The following is a 19,523-nucleotide window of genomic DNA, read 5'->3' on the forward strand; positions in this document are numbered from 1 at the left end:
CTGAATAGCTAGGATTACAGGTGTGAGCCACCAGTTTCCAGTGCTTTTTTTTCTTTTTCTTTTCTTTTTGTTAAGGAAATAGGCATGTTAAGACAATGAAACACAGACTTAGAAGAGATTTGTGAAAACATTAAAAAAATTATAACTCTGTTAAAGGAACTGACACAAAAGAGATGAAAACTAAAGAAACAATAAGAAATTGTGGTAATTTGAATAAAAGATGATAGTTTTAAATGTTTCTGAAGAAACTTCAATGCCAAGAATATGAAAAATAGCATACACAATTTTAATAGCTTGAACCCAATTAGTGTATACATTTTGGATCAAAAAGAAGAAACAGTAACATTTTAAGTGACTTGCTATCACTTGTAAGACTGTGGGCGGTCCCCCTCTGCTTTCTGTGATGCTGACTTTGTTTCCCATGGTGTCTGTGATAGGAATCCCAAGCACATAGTGGAAGTCAGAAAGAGCTAAGATTCATTCCGGATTCTGCCACTTGCTTTAGTGACACCTTGTGTAAGTACAAGCCTATCTGCTCATCCATAATATAACAGGGCTGGGGACCATAGCCCAAAGAACTGCAATGATGATTAAAGGATGCCATGCACAATGAAGGGCAAATAAATCCTGAACAGTGTTAGCTGCTGTTGTCCTTAGCAGAAAGGATTTCTTTTATTCTTTTTCATTTTAAAAATAAAGGATAACTTTTGTTTTCCTCAAAACTTTATTTTAAACAACTATTGAAAACTTTTTTCAATAAACTTATGTCTTTGAAGACTAAATGTAGAAGGAATGATGCATGATGTGAGTTAAAATTTTGGGAGAAATGAGATAAAAAGATACTACTCCATTCCTGGTGATTTAAGGACAAAGGGTTTTATAGACAGGTAGGAACTGGAAAGGAAGATTTTGTCAGGTGGCTTTATAAATGTGAACGAGCCTTGTTGAACTGTTATGCCTAGCCTCAATCACTTTGTCCATTCCTTTCACTGCAAACTTTCAGAGTTTTGAAAACATTACCTTGGGCCTGGTGTAACACACAGTGGGCTAGAGGATCAGCAACTTTTCTATCACGTGACTGAACTTCAAGTCACACAAACACTGAGAACGAGCAGAGTGCACACCCATTTCTCTAGAGCCTCACTTCCCAACATGCTGTATGAGAGGCCATTATTGTTAAGAGGAAACAGAAACCTATGTGGTCACACATGTTTGGGGAAAACAGCATGAAAGCTACAAATAGGTCTTACTGGTAGGACCTCTCAAAATCATCAAGGCACTGAAAAGAAATTCCAATTATAAATACTATACTCAGAAACATATCATTCAGAAATGAATGAAAAACTAAAGATCTTCTAAAACAAGCAAAAACTAGGGGAATTCATCAGCATGAGACCAGTCTTCCAAGAAATGCTTAAGGGAGTCCTACACCTAGAGGCAAAAGGAAAAAACTACCTGCCATCATGGAACATGAAAAAGTGCAACACTCATTTCTGGAGAACATACACAAGACAAAATAATCAAACCTGTCAATGCAGGAACCACCCAACAACAAAGATGAAAATGAGAGAGAAAGGAACAAAACGACCAGAAAAACATTAACAAGATGACAGAGGTCCTTATTGATCAATGATAACCTCACACATAAGCAGATTAAACTCCCCACCTAAACAATTTAGACAAATCTGGCTGGGCACCACTGGCTCACACCTGTAATCCTAGCTACTTGAGAAGCTGAGGTTGAGAGGACTGTAGTTCGAGGCCAGCTGGGCAAAAAGTTTGCAAGGCTCCATCTCAACCAATAGCTGGGTGCAGTGGCACAAGTCTGTCATCCCGACTATGGTAGGAAGTGTAAAACAGGAGGACTGTGGTCCATGCCTGCCTAAGCAAAAAGCAAGACCCATCTCAAAAATAGCCAGAGAAGAAGGGGCTGGAAGTATATGAAACAAGTGGTAGAGCATCTACCTAGCAAGTGAAAAGCTGAGTTCAAACCTCAATACCACCAAAAAAATTGGACAAATAAATGTTGTCTAAATCAAATAAATGTTGTTTTGAGTGAAACAACAGCAATAAAAAAAGACCAGATAGCACACTCCATACAAGAAACTCATTCACTGGTAAAGACTCAAATATCGAGTGTGAAAAGATAGAAAAAGATATCAGGCTAACAGAAACTAAAAGTGACCAGGAGTATTTACACTTACAACACATAAAATAGACGTTAAGTCAAAAGCTGTAAGAAGAGACAGTCACTATGTAAAGACAAAACAGTTCATTAAATGAGAGAAAATAACAATTATAAATAGGTGTGTACCTGCCAGGAGCAATCCCAGTTATGTAAAGAAAAAATGAAGATGGAAACACAATACACAAGCATCCATGCAATACAGCAAAAGCAGTACTAAGAAGGAAATTTATAGCAACAAGTGCCTACGTCAAAAATAAAAAAGAAAACAACAAAAAAGGACAAATAACCTGTCAGTACACCTCAAAGAAGAAGGCATACAAGAACAAACCAAACCCCAAATTAGTAGAAGGAAAGAAATAATAAAGATCAGAGCAGAATAAAAAAGTAAGACTAGAACATAGAGCAGACTAGAAAAGCAACACAAGTAATCAATGAAATGAAGAGTTGGTTTTTTGAGAGGGAAAAAACCAATAAAACAGCAATACTAGCCAAGAAACAAAGAGAAGAAACAAAGATATAAAATCAGAGTTACACAAGGAGACATTAAAATAGATACCACAGAAATAGAGAACATACATAGGGAATATTATAAAAACTACATGCCAAAAAATTAGAATACCTAGAAGAAATGCATACATTTCTTGACACCAAAATTGAACCATTAAGACAGAAAACCTGAGTAGACCAATAATGAGTAAGCCATGAGATTGAATCAATACTTAAAATCTCCCAGCCAAATAAAAAAAAAGAAAATCCCAGGATTAGACAGCTTTGTTGCCGTATCTCACGGACTTTTTTTTTTTTTTTTTTTTTTGGTGGGACTGGGGTTTGAACTCACGGACTTTTTAAAGAAGGACTAACTCCAGGCATGTTGGCACATGCTTGCAATCCTATCTTGGGAGGCTGAAGCAGGGAGGATTGCAAATTTGAGGCCATCCTGAGCTATACAGTGAGACCCTGTCTTGCTAAAACAAAGCAAAAATAAATAAATAAAAGCATAAAGAAGAACTTAGAAAAATCTTCTCAAGACAAGGGAGCAATCCTTCCAAACTAATTCTACATGGCCAGTATCACTCTTAACTCAAACAAGGACACAGCAAACAAAAAGAAAACTACAGACCAATATCACCCAAATTCTCAACTACTATCCACAAATGTATTCAACAGCCCAAGCAAAGATCACGCACTAGGACCAGGTGGGACTTATTCTAGGGATGAAAAGATGGTTCAAGCTACGTAATCAATAAATGGAGCACCTCACATCAATAGAATGAAGAACAAAAACTACACAATCACCTCAACAGATGCAAGACAGGCATTTAATAAAATTCAACATCCCTTTATGATAAAAAACCTTCGACAAATTAGGCTTCAAAAGAAGATACCTTAGTACAAGACAAAAGGCTACATATGATGGCCCTACAGCAAACATCATTCCAAATGGGGAGGAACCAACAGATCTGGGGGAAGACAAGGGTGTTCACTTTCAACATTCTCATTCAACACTTAGAACTCTTAGCCAGAGCAATAATGCAAGAGAAAGAAAAAAAAAAGATCATCCAAATATGAAAGGAGGAAATCAAATTAGCCCTGTTTGCAATATCATTTTACATATTGAAAAACTTAAATACTCTACAAAAAAACCTTTAGTACTGACAAATTCAATAAAGTTGTATGATACAAAGTTATATAAAAATCAGTAGTATTTTATACACAAATAATGAACTTTCTGAAAAATAAACCAAGAAAGCAATCTCATTTACAACAGTCACAAAAATACCTAGGGATGAATTTAACCAATGAAGTAAATGAAAATTATAAAACATTGATAAAAAAAATTGAAGAGGCCATTAAGACAGAAAAACAAGGGCCAAGCACAGTGACTCAAGCCTGTAATTCCAGCACACAGAAGGCAGAGATTGGAAGGACTGTGGTCAAGGCCAACCCAAGCAAAAAAGTTAATGAGACCCCTCAACAAACAAGCTGCATGGTGGACATACCTGTAATCCTAACTACTCAAGAGGCAGACACCAAGAGGATCACTGTTCAAAGCCAGCCAGGCAAAATAGTTAGCGAGACCCTATCTTGGAAAAAACCCATCACTAAAAAGGGCTGGTGGAGTGACTCAAGGTGAAGGTCCTGAGTTCAAGCCCCAGGACTACAAAAAAAAAATAGATACAACAATCCTTAACTTCATATGGAATTACAAAAGACCCCAAATATTCAAATCTTGAGCAAACAGAACAAATCTGGATAGATTTCAACAGCTGAAAATTTCAAAATACACCGCAAAGCTATAATAACCAAAACAGCATGGGACTGGCATAGAAAGTGACACGTATCCCAGTAGAACAGAATAGAGAATCTAGAAATAGGTCCACATTATCTACAGCCAACTGTAAAAGTGTAAGTTACAGAATGACAGTCTCTCCCTTCAGTAAATGGTGCTGGGAATTGAGACACACAAGAATGAAAGCAGGTCTTACCTCCCTCTGTATACAAAAATCAACTCAAATTGAGTCAACTTAAAATGAGTCAAAGATCTAAACTCTGAACTACTAATGGGAGAACACTACAAGACATCAGAACAGGTGATGATTTTTTTTAAAAAGCAAGAGCCCATAAACATAGACAACAAAAGTACCAATAGGTGTACGGAACTCTATGAAGCCAGGAAGTTTCTGCATAGTGAAGGAACAGCTGACTGACAAGCAACTGGAAAAACCTTTGCAACGGTTATTTGACAAGCAGTTAATATCCAGAATATATAAGAAACGCAAGAGCAAAACCCCAAATAGTCCTATTAAAAATGAGCAACAGACCTAAGCAGACATTTCTCAGAAGAACGGAATTCTGTCATTTGCAGCAACATGGAAGGAACTAGAGGACATTAGATTATGTAAAATAAGCCCAGTACAAAAAGTCAAATACTGTAGGTTCTCACTCATATTTTGGAAGCTAAAAATGTTGATTTCATAGAATAAGAGTGGTCATGAGAGGTTAGGAAGTAGGGGGCTGAGGGGAAAATTGGATATCAAGTACCAAACTACAGTTAGATAGGTAGAATCAGGTCAAGTTTTCTTAACCTGATTTCTAGAACAGTAGGATGACCACATATATATATTAATGAAGAACTGTAAGAGAGGGTTTTGCATGTCTCCAACACAAGGTGTGGTGTTTGTGACAAGTACCCTGTAAATATGTGCAATTATGAACATTTAAATGTGCAAAAAGGTATTAAACAGAAAAAAACATTACAAATTGCTATTACAGGAAGAAGTGATAACAGAGGTTGACAAGAAAAGCTTCAAATCTCAGAGATTTCAGATTTCAGATTTTTGTACTAGTCATGTTCAATATGAGTTAACTTTTGCAGAATTTGAAAAGGTACAGTTCTATCATAAATACATGATATTTGTAGGACTTCATATAAAAATCTTTTCATTGCATTTGGCCCATTTGACTTCTCTCATTATTAAGAGAGGACGCTCTCCTTTGAATTGTTTTTAAGCATATGAAGACTGCTCTTCTTTTCTCAGAATAGTCACTTCACTTTTTTGTAAATGTTTAGACTGATTTTCTGGTCTTTGATTCCACTCTTCAAGTCGCCATCTTCTTACTTCCCTAGTAGTGGCTCATACTGAAGATACTATATTTGATTTGTTTGACCCCAAATTTCATATTATTTTCCTTTATCCTTTTTTAAATGACCAGCGCAAAGGCTCGAAATAGAAAGTGAGATTATATTCACCTTCAACAAAAACCAAACCAAATTGTCATTAGCAATAAATAGCGCCAAGGTCAAAGATTCATCCCAGTAAGTACCTGTAACAATACATTAAATTTATTCAAATAATGGTCATATTCTCTCTGACATTAGTTATTATTTGAAATTCAGTGAGGTGACTAAATATAGAGGAAGCCAAAGCACTGCAACTGAAATGTTCAGCCAGTGACAAACACCGACTATGGAGAGTCTCTAGGGTACTGGATGGAGTTTCAGCTTCACCAGGCGGGAAAACATGCTCAGCATCTCAGCAGACAATGAAGGTTTTCTGGAGTGGGAAGTCCGGTAGTGATGTTCCTTATGCGGTAATTAACTTCGGACAGCCATGTTTTCTTGGTGATACGTGAGCATATGATATATGGTTCAAGCTAACATTTATACATTTTCTGTTCTTTGTTCATAATTTGGATTTTTTGCGTTCTGTAGCTATGTAATTATATAGATGAAACAAGCACAAGGCATTTATCCCTTATTTTGTGATAGGACACACGCAAGGAACACCACCGGTTTATGGCAAACTGGGGGAAGAGGGGAAAGCTGCAACACCAGCCTTCACAGTCCCACACTCTGAAGATGCCCATCTACCTAAGTAAATCGACTGGGGGAGGGGGACAAAGGAAAACAAGGGAGGGGGTGAATTCAACTATGATATATTATAAGAACTTTGGCAAATGTCACAATGTACCCCCTGTACAAAAATAATTAAAAAAATTTTAAAGAATATTAAAAAGGCTAACAAGAAAAAAATAAAATAAATTTGCTGCCTTTGGATCAGAGCCCTGGCTTATCAGCAATATTTACAGTTATGTCCTGAATATGTTGCAATTGACAGCTTAGCAGAAAATAACTTTAAAAATTAACATTAAAATGGCAATTTTACTATGCATTATAAGTTATGGTGGCAGAACTGCATATATCACAGGATATATTACATAAAATTTTATCATTAACCTGTTATTCACTGAAAAACCCCAGGGATTCAGGTGTATATGTGCATTTGTATATTTAACTACACAAAAGTAATTCTTATTATGTTTTTTTATACCCAACACCAAAATCCAAGCTATGTTCAGATGCCAAATTAATGCAAATTCAGAAAGGTATTCAAGAACAAAACTTACTGAACTATCAAAGGCTTATCAGCAAAAACAAAGGGTTTTGCTAACACAGCAGATATGGCATGATGTTTTGCTTTAGATTTCATGACCAGTCCTCTGTCACCAGGTACCTGGTTGTCTTTCAGCTCTTCTAGTTCCCATCTTCCTAAAAAACAAAGAAGAGCAAATTAAAACAGAAAACACTGATGTAAGAATTACTTATCAGTAGTTGGAAACAGCAATTTTTTCAATGAAGCCTGATTCAGAAAAAATAAAACCAAATTATAACTGAGGAAAAAGTTATAACTTTATGTCTCCTCTCATCTCTGTTCTCTGCTTCCCTCTCCTCTCCTTTCTTTTCTTCTCTTTATCAGAAGATGGTTTCAGAGCTGAGCACAGGTGGCTCACCCCTTTAATCCCAGTTACTTAGGAGGCAGAAATTGGAAGGACCACTGTTGGAAGCCAGTCCAGGAAAAATCTGGTAAGACCCCAACTCAATCAATAAGCTAGGCATGGTGGTACATGTCTGTTATCCCAGCCAGACCGGGGCGGGGGGGGGGGGAAGGCATAGGTAGGAGGATCACAGTCTAAGGCTGGCTTGGGTAAAAATGCAAGACCTTACCTGAAAAATAATAATAATAATAAAAAAAGCTGGGGCCATGGCTCAAGTGTTAGAGCACTTACCTAGCAGGTGTGAGGTCTTGAGTTCAAAGTCCTAGTACCACAAAAAAAAAAAAAAAAAGGAAACTAAAAGAAACTGGTTTCATTTCCTTAGATAAAATTGTGAAACTAATAAATAATCTGGTTGCGGCTCTCTGAAGATAGATTAGTTTGGTTTTCTTAACACACATTTTAAAGAATTGTTAAGATTTTCTCATAGGGTCTCTCAACACTGGAATTTTAAAATGACATGAGACAAAAGGCTCCAGCACAAAGCAAGCAGTCTGCATGTCCTTTACTTTCAAATGATGGTATTCACAAGCTCCGTTTCTTACAGCAGTTACTATAGGAACTGAAGTTTTTTTTGAAACTGCATGCTCCATTCACAGCAGCTGGGGGAACTCTGGCCAGGAAGGCAGCGACGCCTTGCGACGCCGGGCGCTGACCACCAGGGGGCAGGGCTCTGCCATCGGATCAGGAAAGGTGAAGCCAGGTGCACTGAGCCCAGCGGTGTGGCGGCTTTACTCCAGTCCTCTTTTACAACAGAAAACCAACTTCTGTTAATTCACAGAACATGTAGCAGTTTTGAAAATTATAACATTGTCTATGAGAACTAAACTCAATTCAGCAAAAAACTGCTTATTTTTCAGTAATGTGTCCATTCAAAATATTTTTAATGGGCACTAATGCTCTTACTTTATACTTTTTTGTTCCTTCTAAAAAACAACAATGCAAGAACCGTAAGTCTTATGATCAAGGAAGTAGGATTTTTAGTTTAGCATTATGTATACTTTATTGGCCTTTTAAAAATGCTCTTTAAAAAAGGTTGTCAGGTTTCTCTCCCCTGGCCCAATTCCAATTGAATTGTACTGTACTTCTCTAGAAAGATAAATTTACTTGGTATTTCTTTTCTCACACTGACAATGAATTGTATTACCATTACTAACTAGCTCCCCTAAAAGGACTTATTTTAAGAAGTAACAACTTTGTATTTCCATTTTCAAGATTTTTAAAACTGTTGTTTTTCTTGTAATTAATTTGTATACATCTATCAGCGATGGCAAGGCACCCCCATAGCACTTTAATTTTGGAAAACAAGGAAATTATCTCTAAGCACAGGCTTAACCCAACTTCAAATAAAATGTTTCATTAACTAGCTCATTTAAAACTAAAATCTGAACAGCACTAGATAATAACAATTCTCTTATAAATAAAATTTCACAAAGAATTTATATGCTTTTCCAAGATAATATGAAAACTGGTCAATTAAAGAAGTGCAATTTCAATGTAACACTTATACTTTTGTTAATATCTTTGGTTTTTTTGGCTGTACTGAGATTCTGTACTCAAGGCCTTGACTTGCTAGGTTAGTCCTCTGCCACTTAGGGCATTTTTTTGTTGTTGTCTCCTGTTTATATCTGGACAGCAACCCTCGGGATGATGGCAGGTACCACCATGCCTAGCTTTTTACTGATTAAGATGGGGTCCTGGGAACACTTTGCTGGGGCTGGCCTCCAACTGCAATCTTTCTCATCTCCACCTGCTGAGGAGGTGGGATTCCAGGGTGAGTCTCCCTGCACCCGGCCTGTTGTGATCTTAATCTGAAACACTGAATAATTCTCCCTTAAATGCACAGCATTTACTCTCTCCAGCACTTACTGTCTCATACAGATCCGCAGAACTCTAAAAGCATCGGCATGACCTTTACTCTGGTGGAACTGGCGAGATGAAGCTTGGATTGACTACTGTGAATACCAAAAATTCTTGCAAAGAAATGCAAGATCAGTTTCAACTAACCAATATGGAGCGCATCCCCAAAACACCTTTGTCAGAACCTGCAACCTTAAGAGATTCCATGTTTTCCAAAGAAATTGAAAAAAGTCATAAATCAGTTAAATTTAATATGCCAGAACATTTTTGGGGGGTAGTCCTTAATTTTTTAAGAGTAAAGTAATATTGCAAAATCACAAAAGTTGAGAGTATATAGAAAATATTGTCACTCATAGTTCTGGCATCCCATCTACATATTTCAATTGTGTCACTTCTCAGGAGACTGCAGCATTTATAAGCACTCTGCATTTGTATGCTCAGTAAAATCTCTGTATTTGTTGAAATGATTTGAGGAAAATTATTACTTGCATATTTAATGTTTAATAAAACAACAGATAAAACATGACTATCACAAAAATGTTTGCCTTTACTTTCTTTTTTTTTTTTCAGTTTTAAGCTGGGAAAGAATTCAAACACTAAAAGCCATGTTGGGCTCATAACAAATAGAAACTTAGGGCTGGTGGAGTGGCTGAAGTGATAGAGTGCCTGCCTAACAAGCATGAGGTCCTGCCTTCAAACCCTAGTATCGCAAACATCAATCAATCAATAATAAATAAATACAAGAAACCGACACTTAAAACTCATCCTTAAGATAGATTATATCTTAGCTGGGCACCATAGTGCAATCCCAACTCCTCAATCACTTGGGAGTTGGAGGCTGGAGGATCACGAGTGGCGGCCAGCCCAGACAGAGACTGTTTTCAAGACCTTGTCTCAAAAGCAAAATGAAAACAAAAGGGCTGGGGATGTAGCTCAAGGTGTAGAGTGTTCAGGTGTGGGACCCTCGGTTCAATCTACAGTACCCCTTCCTGAAAAAGATAAACAGTATCTTAATTTTAGGGGAACTCTGTCAATGCCATCTTATAAAATACAAATAAATGTAAAGCAAGTATTCACCAATGTTCTTGAAAAAACTGTAAAGCACCTAAACAGAGATGTCTGAAGCAAGGCACTGTGGTAAGCATATTCTGTGTTGATCTGGATTTATTTTAGGTAGCATAAGGTATCTGTGCAGACTCACTGCTCCTCTGGGGAAATCATTCTTTTGGATAAGTGGATTTAGACTGGATGTAACGTTGCCTGTTCCATGCCTATGAGGTGTTACTTTTGGAGCATATTAGCATATATAACTGGAGTGACTTGCATGGTCTTTATCACACACTGCTACAGAAACTATGACAAGGTAGTGAGAGCTGAAGTCCAGCACGAGCTAGCATCTGTTCTGCTGTTGTTCTGCTGTAACTGCCTGTGGGGTCTGAGTGATGTCACATGCTTATGAGTGTATGAGGTCCTCTTACAGAGAGGATATCCAACTACTGGTCACCTTGAGAAGAGGCTGATTTTCCACAAGACATTATAACTGAGGAAACTGGTTTTATACTAAAAGGAAGAAATTAATTTGCCATTCTCCAGGGTGGCCCTGTTAGGGAAGAAAAAATGACCCTTGTATATAGGACTTTTCTTTCTATAGATAAGCCTGAAGAAAATGCTATCAGAGATCCCATGATAATGGATGTCGGTCCGGACATATGGGCTTCAGGGGTTAGCTTCTGTTTGGTACTTGTTAGAAAAATCTTATCACAAATCATAATTTGATCTAGATGTGCCTATGCTTGAGGTGACACTGTAGAGAAGAGCCTGGGAAACTTCAGGAAATGAAAGACTAGCTGCAATGAAGTGAAAACTCAACTGTTTGGACTTAGAAGGCTGAACGGTAGCTGAAGGGGGGTTTCCAGCAGTATTGATAAATACCAAACATTTTATTGTGATGCAGGGTGGGGCCTCTGGCCAACATAATTTAATGAAATCTATCTCAGAAGTGGATGAACTCTGGCTCACACTGGTTACAGCTAACATTTAAATAAACGCTTACCGTCATATATAGAGATCTCTGAATCCATGTCATCTTTCTTTGCTTTTGATAATACCCACCTAAAAAGAAAGTTGAAAACACGTTTGTCATTAAAATAAGATTAGCAATTTATAGAGACAGTGAATATTAGAAACACAACAAAAGATTACCTCATACAGATTTTTCTCTGAAAAACAAACTTCTCTTTAGAGCCTAAATGAGAATACCTATATATAATCCTATATGGCTAGAGTTAAAACAAATCAGGAGCCTGTCACCTACCAGCTGAATGGTAATAGGAATGTACACCAAACCTCAGGTTCTTCACCTACAAAATGGGAAACAGGTGAAGAAAGTACTTGTCTACCTACTTGGGATAGTGCTTGGTACGTAAGAATCAGTAAATGGTAACTTTTATTTTTACCATTATTTACATTGCAATAATAACTCAAGTTTGTCATCTGAATATAGATTTTTAGTATCTATCCTAGGAATGAAGAAATGCTATGTTTTGTCTTTACATTCAGAATTTGTATCTTTCTTTGTATACAGAAATAGCTATTTAAAAATTTCTATCAACAACAAACACGTGTGACATACTGGTTTACATGGGCAAAGTGCTTTAGGACTTTTTATAGATCTGGAGTAGAGCTAATTCTTACAGGCCAATAGCTTCAAAAAAGCTTATCAAATCAAGGGAAATGTTCTCCTCAATGAATACTCACCCAGTCAACTTTCCACTATCAAACGTTTCTACAAAATATACTTCTCCTACAGGTTGTGGCGTCTTGTATTTAATAATCTAGAAAACAGAGTTTTAAAAATCTGAAGTTACCCATCATCACAAATATTTTGATTAAATAATCTCACAAGTTAAGAACCTAGTACACAATGCTTATGGAGGTAACCTGATGTGAGGTGGGCAATAGTCTCAAGACTTTGTGTCCAAGTAATGGTGAAAGAGAACATAACAAAATGCCATTGTGACAAAAACACTACACACGAAAACAGAGGACACACTGACCTCTCCTAACCCTGGAGGAATGGGGGCAAGGAATTAGAGAAGGTCTCATGGCACATCTGACGTGGTCTCAGGATTCTGATAAGTGACAATATTTGGGGATAAAAATAATTAGAAGCAAAGGAAATAGCATAATGAAAAGCACCTAAGGTGGAAAGTTTAGTGACAGTACAGGCTAGTTGAAATCAACTCACATTTCACTGCTAGGTGATTAAAAGATGATACCATTTTCAGAGATTAGGAGACTAGAAAAGAAAGCATTCCTTGTATGTAGCACTGCAAAGCACTGCTTCAAGTGCCATGACTGCTGTCCTGATGATCATGGTGCTGGCTCCCTGCCTCCCCATAATACTTCTAAAAGGAAGTACTCTTATGGTAGCCACTTCACATATGATGACATTGTGGGAAAGAGACAAAGTAGCTCACCCACAGTTTACAAAGATAACTGTAGGATTTATACATGAACCCAGATTGTCTAGTTACAAAGCTCATATAACTTTACCATGCTAAACAAAATTTACCAACAGAATAACTTAAAAGATTTATTGATAAATTGTCAAAAACTAACTTGAATTAATGATTCATGAATAAAATTTTGCTTAACGTAATAGCAAATAGCTGGTTCCTTTCATAATCAGCCTTTTTTGATTTTTATCTGTACGACATTATGAGATTTCTACTCCAGCCTTTAGGGAAAAGGATGCAGAAACACTTTCTCTTTTTCACTGTCCCACTCCTGCCCTGACAGCACAACACTTCCTATCTTTTTGAGGAAGAAAATCGGTCAACAAAATTCCACATAATTACTAAAGAGGCTGATACTCAGTTACCAAAACTGCCAATCTTCTATGAAGTTTATTCATTTATAACTTTACTGTTCTCTGTACTTTTGTAGATTGGCAAAATGGGCAACGGAGTCATAAGAGGCTTCCTGCTGTCAGACCCTTAAAATCATCAGCACTGTGCTTTGCCCTTTGTTTACACTTTACAGTACTGTGACTGCTCTTGCTATAAAATTAGAAGCATTGAAAATTGTTCCTGTCAGGGACTATTTAGGAAGAGGAAGGGGACCAATGTATGTGGAGAACAAAGGGAGTAATGGGCGGTAAATACCAAAGTACATTATAGACAAAATTGTACAAAATGTCTTCTTGTATAATTAATATCAGCTAATAAAAATTTTAAAAATTGTTCTTTCTTGCTTCTTATGACCTCCTCAAACTTTCACCAAATATAGTCAGGTGCTGTGAGCATCCTGTCAAGTTTTTTGACCTGCTAAAGACTTCTGCAGTACTATATTTATGTCAGTTCTCTGCACTTTAAGCACTTACTTTGTGTATCATTAGGTTTTAAAAAGAAATACCCTTGCAGAGATGCAGAATGTTCACCTTGAACACAAACAACACATATTTGCAAATAAAAAGATGTTATTAAAGATTAAAGGAAGCAAAGAAGTCTCTAAACTAACACTATATGATTCCCCTGGTCCCTTAAACAGTGCCTGGCACACGCAATGCATGCTTTCTTACCATCAACAAATTTCTGCTTGTCACAATATTAGATATGAATATTCCTCAGTGTGACAGTTCCTATAGGTCGTCAAGGCGCCTCCAAATCTCTGTAAAGTCCCTGGACTCCCGCTGTCACTCACTGCCACACAAGACACTCCTCAACAATGTTGAGATGGAGACGCTGGGCAGCCTTACCAAACATCCACCTTGTCATTACTTCCCTTCCTAATTCATTGCCCCTGCTAGCATTTTCTTTCCTCAGAGAAGAGAAGAAAAGCCATTTACTTTACTTCTTGAAGAACCACAAATTATACTACCTTTTATTTTATTTGAAAAGGTGGAAAGGTTTGGCAGTGTCAGAAATAAAACTAAAAATCCTTACTCTTAGCTAAAGTACTTAGCCTTCATGGTAATTCCTGTTATACATAGGCACTCTAAAAAAACACCCCCAAAACCACAGCAACAATACAGTCGGGAAAAAGCAAAATTTTCCTATCTTTTAGAAAATGAAGACTATGTTAAGAGATCAGCCACTCTTATGTATCTTGCACAGGAAGGATTTGTGACTCATTTCTCAATAACCTTACCCCCGAGGGATGTTCACCTTCATTAGCATCACTCTCTTCTGCATTTTCACTCAAGTCTTCCACCTCAACACCATCATCCATAAATTCTGCATTAATTGAGATGAACAGAAGACCCAAATATAGTCCAAAGGCGTGGAAATGCATATTCACTATCTGTGAAATTGAGAGTAGTGGAAATAAAACAAAATTGTGACTGATGCACAGTAAGTACTGTAGGAAGAGAATTTCTCCTTAATATTTCCTTTTTCTAGGATAGTTTTTAAAGTTAATCATTAAATAAAATTATTTAAATCATGCTTTGAATAAGTAAAACACAAGCTACAAATCTTCTAGCAAGCAGATTCTACAGACACAGGTCTCTGTCCAAACAAACAGCCAATGGCATAAAACCTAAAGATGTAAATAATGGTAATTACCAAACTCAGAGAATATGCAGACCCCTTAAAAAAACTATTATAATTCCTGAATATTCACTAAAATTATTTTATATAGTGTTGATTATGTATATGTGTGCAATTGGAAAATTTATAATCATAAAACCAAAATACATTTACATTTAAGCTCCCAAAAAACTAAAGGGAAAGAATTTTTATCACACAGTTAATGAGGTTGGGTTTGCCAAAATCAAACCACAGTTGAGCAAATATGGGGCTTACAGAAATCAAGTTGACTGCTACAGAAAAAGTTATGTTGTGTTCATCATTCCTATAATTCTGTGATCACATAATTACTTACCATTCCTGTATCTAAATACTGTGGAATTTCTGCTCCTTATAACATTAAGGTGAGCAAAAGCCAAATGCAATTTGACTGTTTCCTAGTAGAGACACACGACTTTATGACTACACCTTCCTCTATTCCTTTAGCACATGAAAATATGACTCTTGCTTCTTGGTACCAACAGACTTTCAAACAAGTATATGTGACTTGAGACAGTGTGGTTATAAGGTGGTCACTAATCTAGACAATGTACAATACAGTTATATTACTCTTTTTCCAAAGTTACTGTCAACATGGAATTAAAAAAAAATTTAGAACTCTTGGACCCTTCAGAATATAGCCATAGGCCTATCTGGATCTGTTTGACAGGATTCACAATGAGATAACCAGCAGAATGGTTATAAACATAGAGACGCTATCAACTACTGGGAGCAGGTGGAGAAACTAGAGCCTTTGGACACGGTTGGTTGGGAGTGTGAGAACGTAAAATGATAGCCAGTAGCTCTGGAAAATAATATGGCAGTGTTTCAAAACGACAATAGAATTATCAATAAGCATTTCCACTCCTAGATGTACCCAAGAGAAACTGAAACAGATGCACACACAAATACTTATAAACAAGTGTTGAAAGAAACATCTTTCAATATTAGTCAAAAAGCAGAAACAACTCAAACATGCAACAAACAAAATCCAGAGGACCCTCATGGAGTACCACTCAGCAATGAAAAGACTCAAAGTCGTGATACATGCAAAAAAATGTACAAACATCAAAAATATGCAGAATGAAAAGTCAGCCACAAAGACCTCCTCCCCACACCACTGCATGGTCTCCCTTAAAAGACATGAGCAAACCCACAGAATTAGAAAATGGGTGAGAGGTCCCCAGAGCAGGGCAGGTGGTGGACAGGTTCCCACACTAGAATATGAGAGTGGTTGCCCAACTCAGCAAATCAACTAAATCTCACTGACTCATACACATTAAGCAGATGAACTTGATAGTATACGCTTAGGTACCAACACAGCTGTTTAAAAACAGCTAATGGACCATAAAAAGCATTTTTACATAATTAGCTCAACTGATAAAAAGCCTTTTTATTTATTTATTTATTTTATTATTCATATGTGCATACAATGCTTGAGTCATTTCTGCCCCCTGCCCCCACCCCCTCCCTTACCACCCACTCCACCCCCTCCCTCTCCCCTCCACCCCCTCAATACCCAGCAGAAACTATTTTGCCCTTATTTCTAATTTTGTTGAAGAGAGAGTATAAGCAATAATAGGAAGGAACAAGGTAAAAACCCTTTTTAATGAGATCAAAACTTTATATGAATGTGACTTGATTTAACGAGTCACTAGTTACCACCCTAAAGTTTACCTTGAAAATGCATGTTTTCAGAAAAACCTCAAGGCTAACCTACCGTAACAGTTTTCTATACTCCAGGTGCCCTTCAAGGACAGAGACAATGCAAAAACAATGTCCTCTGTTAAGAGTTGCTTGGTTTCTGAATCATAAAAGAGGTGTGACAGGCTAAGAAGTAAATATAAAAGATCCACTTGACTCAGTACAACAAAGTAAGCTTATTTTCTTAACTTTCCACTTACTGGCACCGAAATTGTCACAGGCGCTTCAAAGTTGCTTTTGCTGAGGAGCACTAACTCCTACTTGAGCTTTAACTCCAGACAGGACGCAGATTCGAGCAACACCTCTATCCATAGACATGGAAGGATTACATGGACGGTGGGGAAAATGTAGCCAGGACCACAAAAGGGAAGAGAGCTAGATTATAGCCAATTTGCATGCTGGTCAGTTCATTCTGTTTCTGAATTAAACTGACCTCTTTCCCTCTTTGTCTACAGGGTTAACTCCCTCTGCTCTTCAATTAACCTGGGCTCTTACTGACTGCCTGAGCAGTAAACCTGCCAGAAAAGACATAGCTTTCGAGATGTGGTGGGGGACACCTGGAGAAGCAAGGCCAGCGCCCATGGCGGACATGCATCTGGTCATGCAGTCAAGCTGAGCCCCTGAACTCCCCTCTAAAAGGCAGACATATTTTCTCTCAGAAGGGAGACCACAAGCTTGGAGAGTTGACTCTCCCTGTCTTCCTCTTTGTCTGACAAATAATGCATCTTATTTCCTTTTCCTCAAAAATCTTGCTCTTGTTATTTGTGAGTTGGCACTGAGGTCAGGGGAGGGGCATTCTGGTAACACTTTGTTTTTCTTTTTATTGGTACTAAGGGTTGAACTCAGGGTCTTGAGTTTGTTAGCAAATGTTCTATTGAGGGTTTTTGCTGTTGTTTTGTTTTGTTGTGGCAGTACTGGTGTTAAAACTTGGGAGCTTGCACTGCTAGGAAGGCATTCTTCCACTTGAGTTACATCCCCAGATTGTTTTTTTTTAACTTTCATTATTTTTTAGGTAGCATTTCATGTTTTTGCCTGAGGCCAGCCTCAGACTGTGATCTTCCATACCTGTGGCCTCCTGCATAGCTGGGACGATCACAGGCAGACCCCACCATACTTGACTTATTGATTGAGATGGGGTCTTGCTGACTCTTTGCATGGGTTGACCTTGATCTCGATTCTCCCCTGCCCATCTCTGCTTCTCAATTAGCTGGGTGTACAGGTGTGAGCCACTGAAATCAGTCCCTTCATTTGATTTTTTGAGATAGGCTCTCATTATGTAGTCAAAGATGGCCTTGAACTCATGATCCTCTTGCCTCAACCTCTTGAGTGCTGGGATTACAGGCATGTACCACCACACCCAACATGCTACTGGGTTCTTTACTGATGGTGATCTTGATCCCTTATCATATATATGGTTTATAGATTTTTTTTCTCCCATTCCCACAGATTTTTCATTCTATTTATTATCACTTCATGCATAGATGTTTTTGTTACTTTTGAAGTGTTCCAATTTAGTAAATTTTTCCTTTAGTTGCCTATGCTTTTTGTTACATCCAAAAAATATCATTGCCAAATCCAGTGTCATGATGCTTTTCATTAAGACGTCTATAACTTCAGCTCTTGTGTTAAGGTTTTCAGTCCATTTTGAGTTAACTCTGCACATGGATAGCCAGTTTTCCCCAAGAACACTTGAAGAGAAGACTGTCATTTCCATAGTGACTGGTCTTGCTACTCTTGTTGAAACCACTTAAATAACTATGTAAGTTTATCACGGGATGATCTACCCCTGGCCTATCCACCAACTTATATGCTAGTACCACACAAATCTGATTAGTGTAGCTTTGCAGTAGGCCTTGAAATCACGCACTGTGAAACCTCCGACTTTAATCTTTCCCAAGGTTGTTTCGGCTGTTGAGCGTCTGTTGAGATTTGTGTGTGTGTGTATATATATAGAACAGATTTTTCTATTTCCACCAAAAAAGTGCCATTAGGATTGAAGTAGGGATTGAATTGAACCCGTATCTCACTTTGGGTGGGACTGATATCTAATATTAAACCTTCTAATCTATGAACACGAATGTCTTTCCATTTATTTGTCTTCTTTAATTTCTATCCTCAGCATCTCGTAGTTTTCAGCTTTTAAGTATTTTGCTTCCCTAGTTAAGCTTATTCCTCTTTTAGTATGACCTTTATCATCCTGAAGCAGTTTTCTTCCTAGTTTGCTCAGAGTTTTATACTGAAATAGTGTTGGATCTTGTAAAACGCTTTTTCTGCATCAATAGAAACGATCAATAAAAAGATTAAAAAAAAAGGTTTTTTTTCCACACGCACTGTTTTTTTTTAAGGCTCCTCTGTATAATGACACTTACTGCCTGGCATGGGGATTAATCCCAGTTCTCTCCAGCCAAGTGAGGAGAGCGGTTTTGCTAAACAAGCTTTATTTGTTTATTTAATTTCTTTTATTCATATGTGCATACAATGTTTGGGTCATTTCTCCCCCCTTCCCCCTGCCTCCTCCCTTTTTCCCTCACCCACTCCCTCCCCCCAACCCCCTGTTTTGCCTTTATCTCTAATTTCCCTACACGCACTGCTAATGTGGGGTGGAGAATCATTTTAATAGTCAGGGTTCTCTACAGAAACGAACAAGCTGGCATGGGTGTAAGAATGCATTAATTATGTGGAATTAGCTCATATGATTACAGCGCCTGAGAAAGTTCCATCTACAATCTGAAGTGGATGGGGGAGACCCAGGAGAGCTGATGGAGTAATTCCAGTCTATGTCCAAAATCCCAAGAGTCAGGAGAGCTGATGGTGTAAGTTTCCATCTGAAAGCCAGCAGACTGGAAGCCTAAGAACAGTCAATGTTT

The 19,523-nt window shown here is 37.6% G+C and overlaps 1 protein-coding gene across 2 annotated transcripts in view; it reads right to left on the minus strand.

Moving 5' to 3' along the window:
- Clgn (calmegin) overlaps positions 1-19,523 on the minus strand; it is a 45,058-nt gene that overhangs the window by 19,733 nt on the left and 5,802 nt on the right. For both annotated transcript variants that reach the window (XM_020171497.2, XM_074041193.1), the window contains exons 2-5: positions 14,534-14,686; positions 12,140-12,216; positions 11,436-11,494; positions 7,097-7,238 (exon numbers count right to left, since the gene is read on the minus strand). In XM_020171497.2, coding sequence (XP_020027086.1) covers positions 7,097-7,238; positions 11,436-11,494; positions 12,140-12,216; positions 14,534-14,677 — 422 coding nt within the window. In that variant the 5' untranslated portion in view covers positions 14,678-14,686. The remainder of the gene's footprint in view (positions 1-7,096; positions 7,239-11,435; positions 11,495-12,139; positions 12,217-14,533; positions 14,687-19,523) is intronic.

The sequence above is a fragment of the Castor canadensis genome, chromosome 9 (assembly GCF_047511655.1).
Source record: "Castor canadensis chromosome 9, mCasCan1.hap1v2, whole genome shotgun sequence".
Classification (NCBI taxonomy): Eukaryota; Metazoa; Chordata; class Mammalia; order Rodentia; family Castoridae; genus Castor; species Castor canadensis.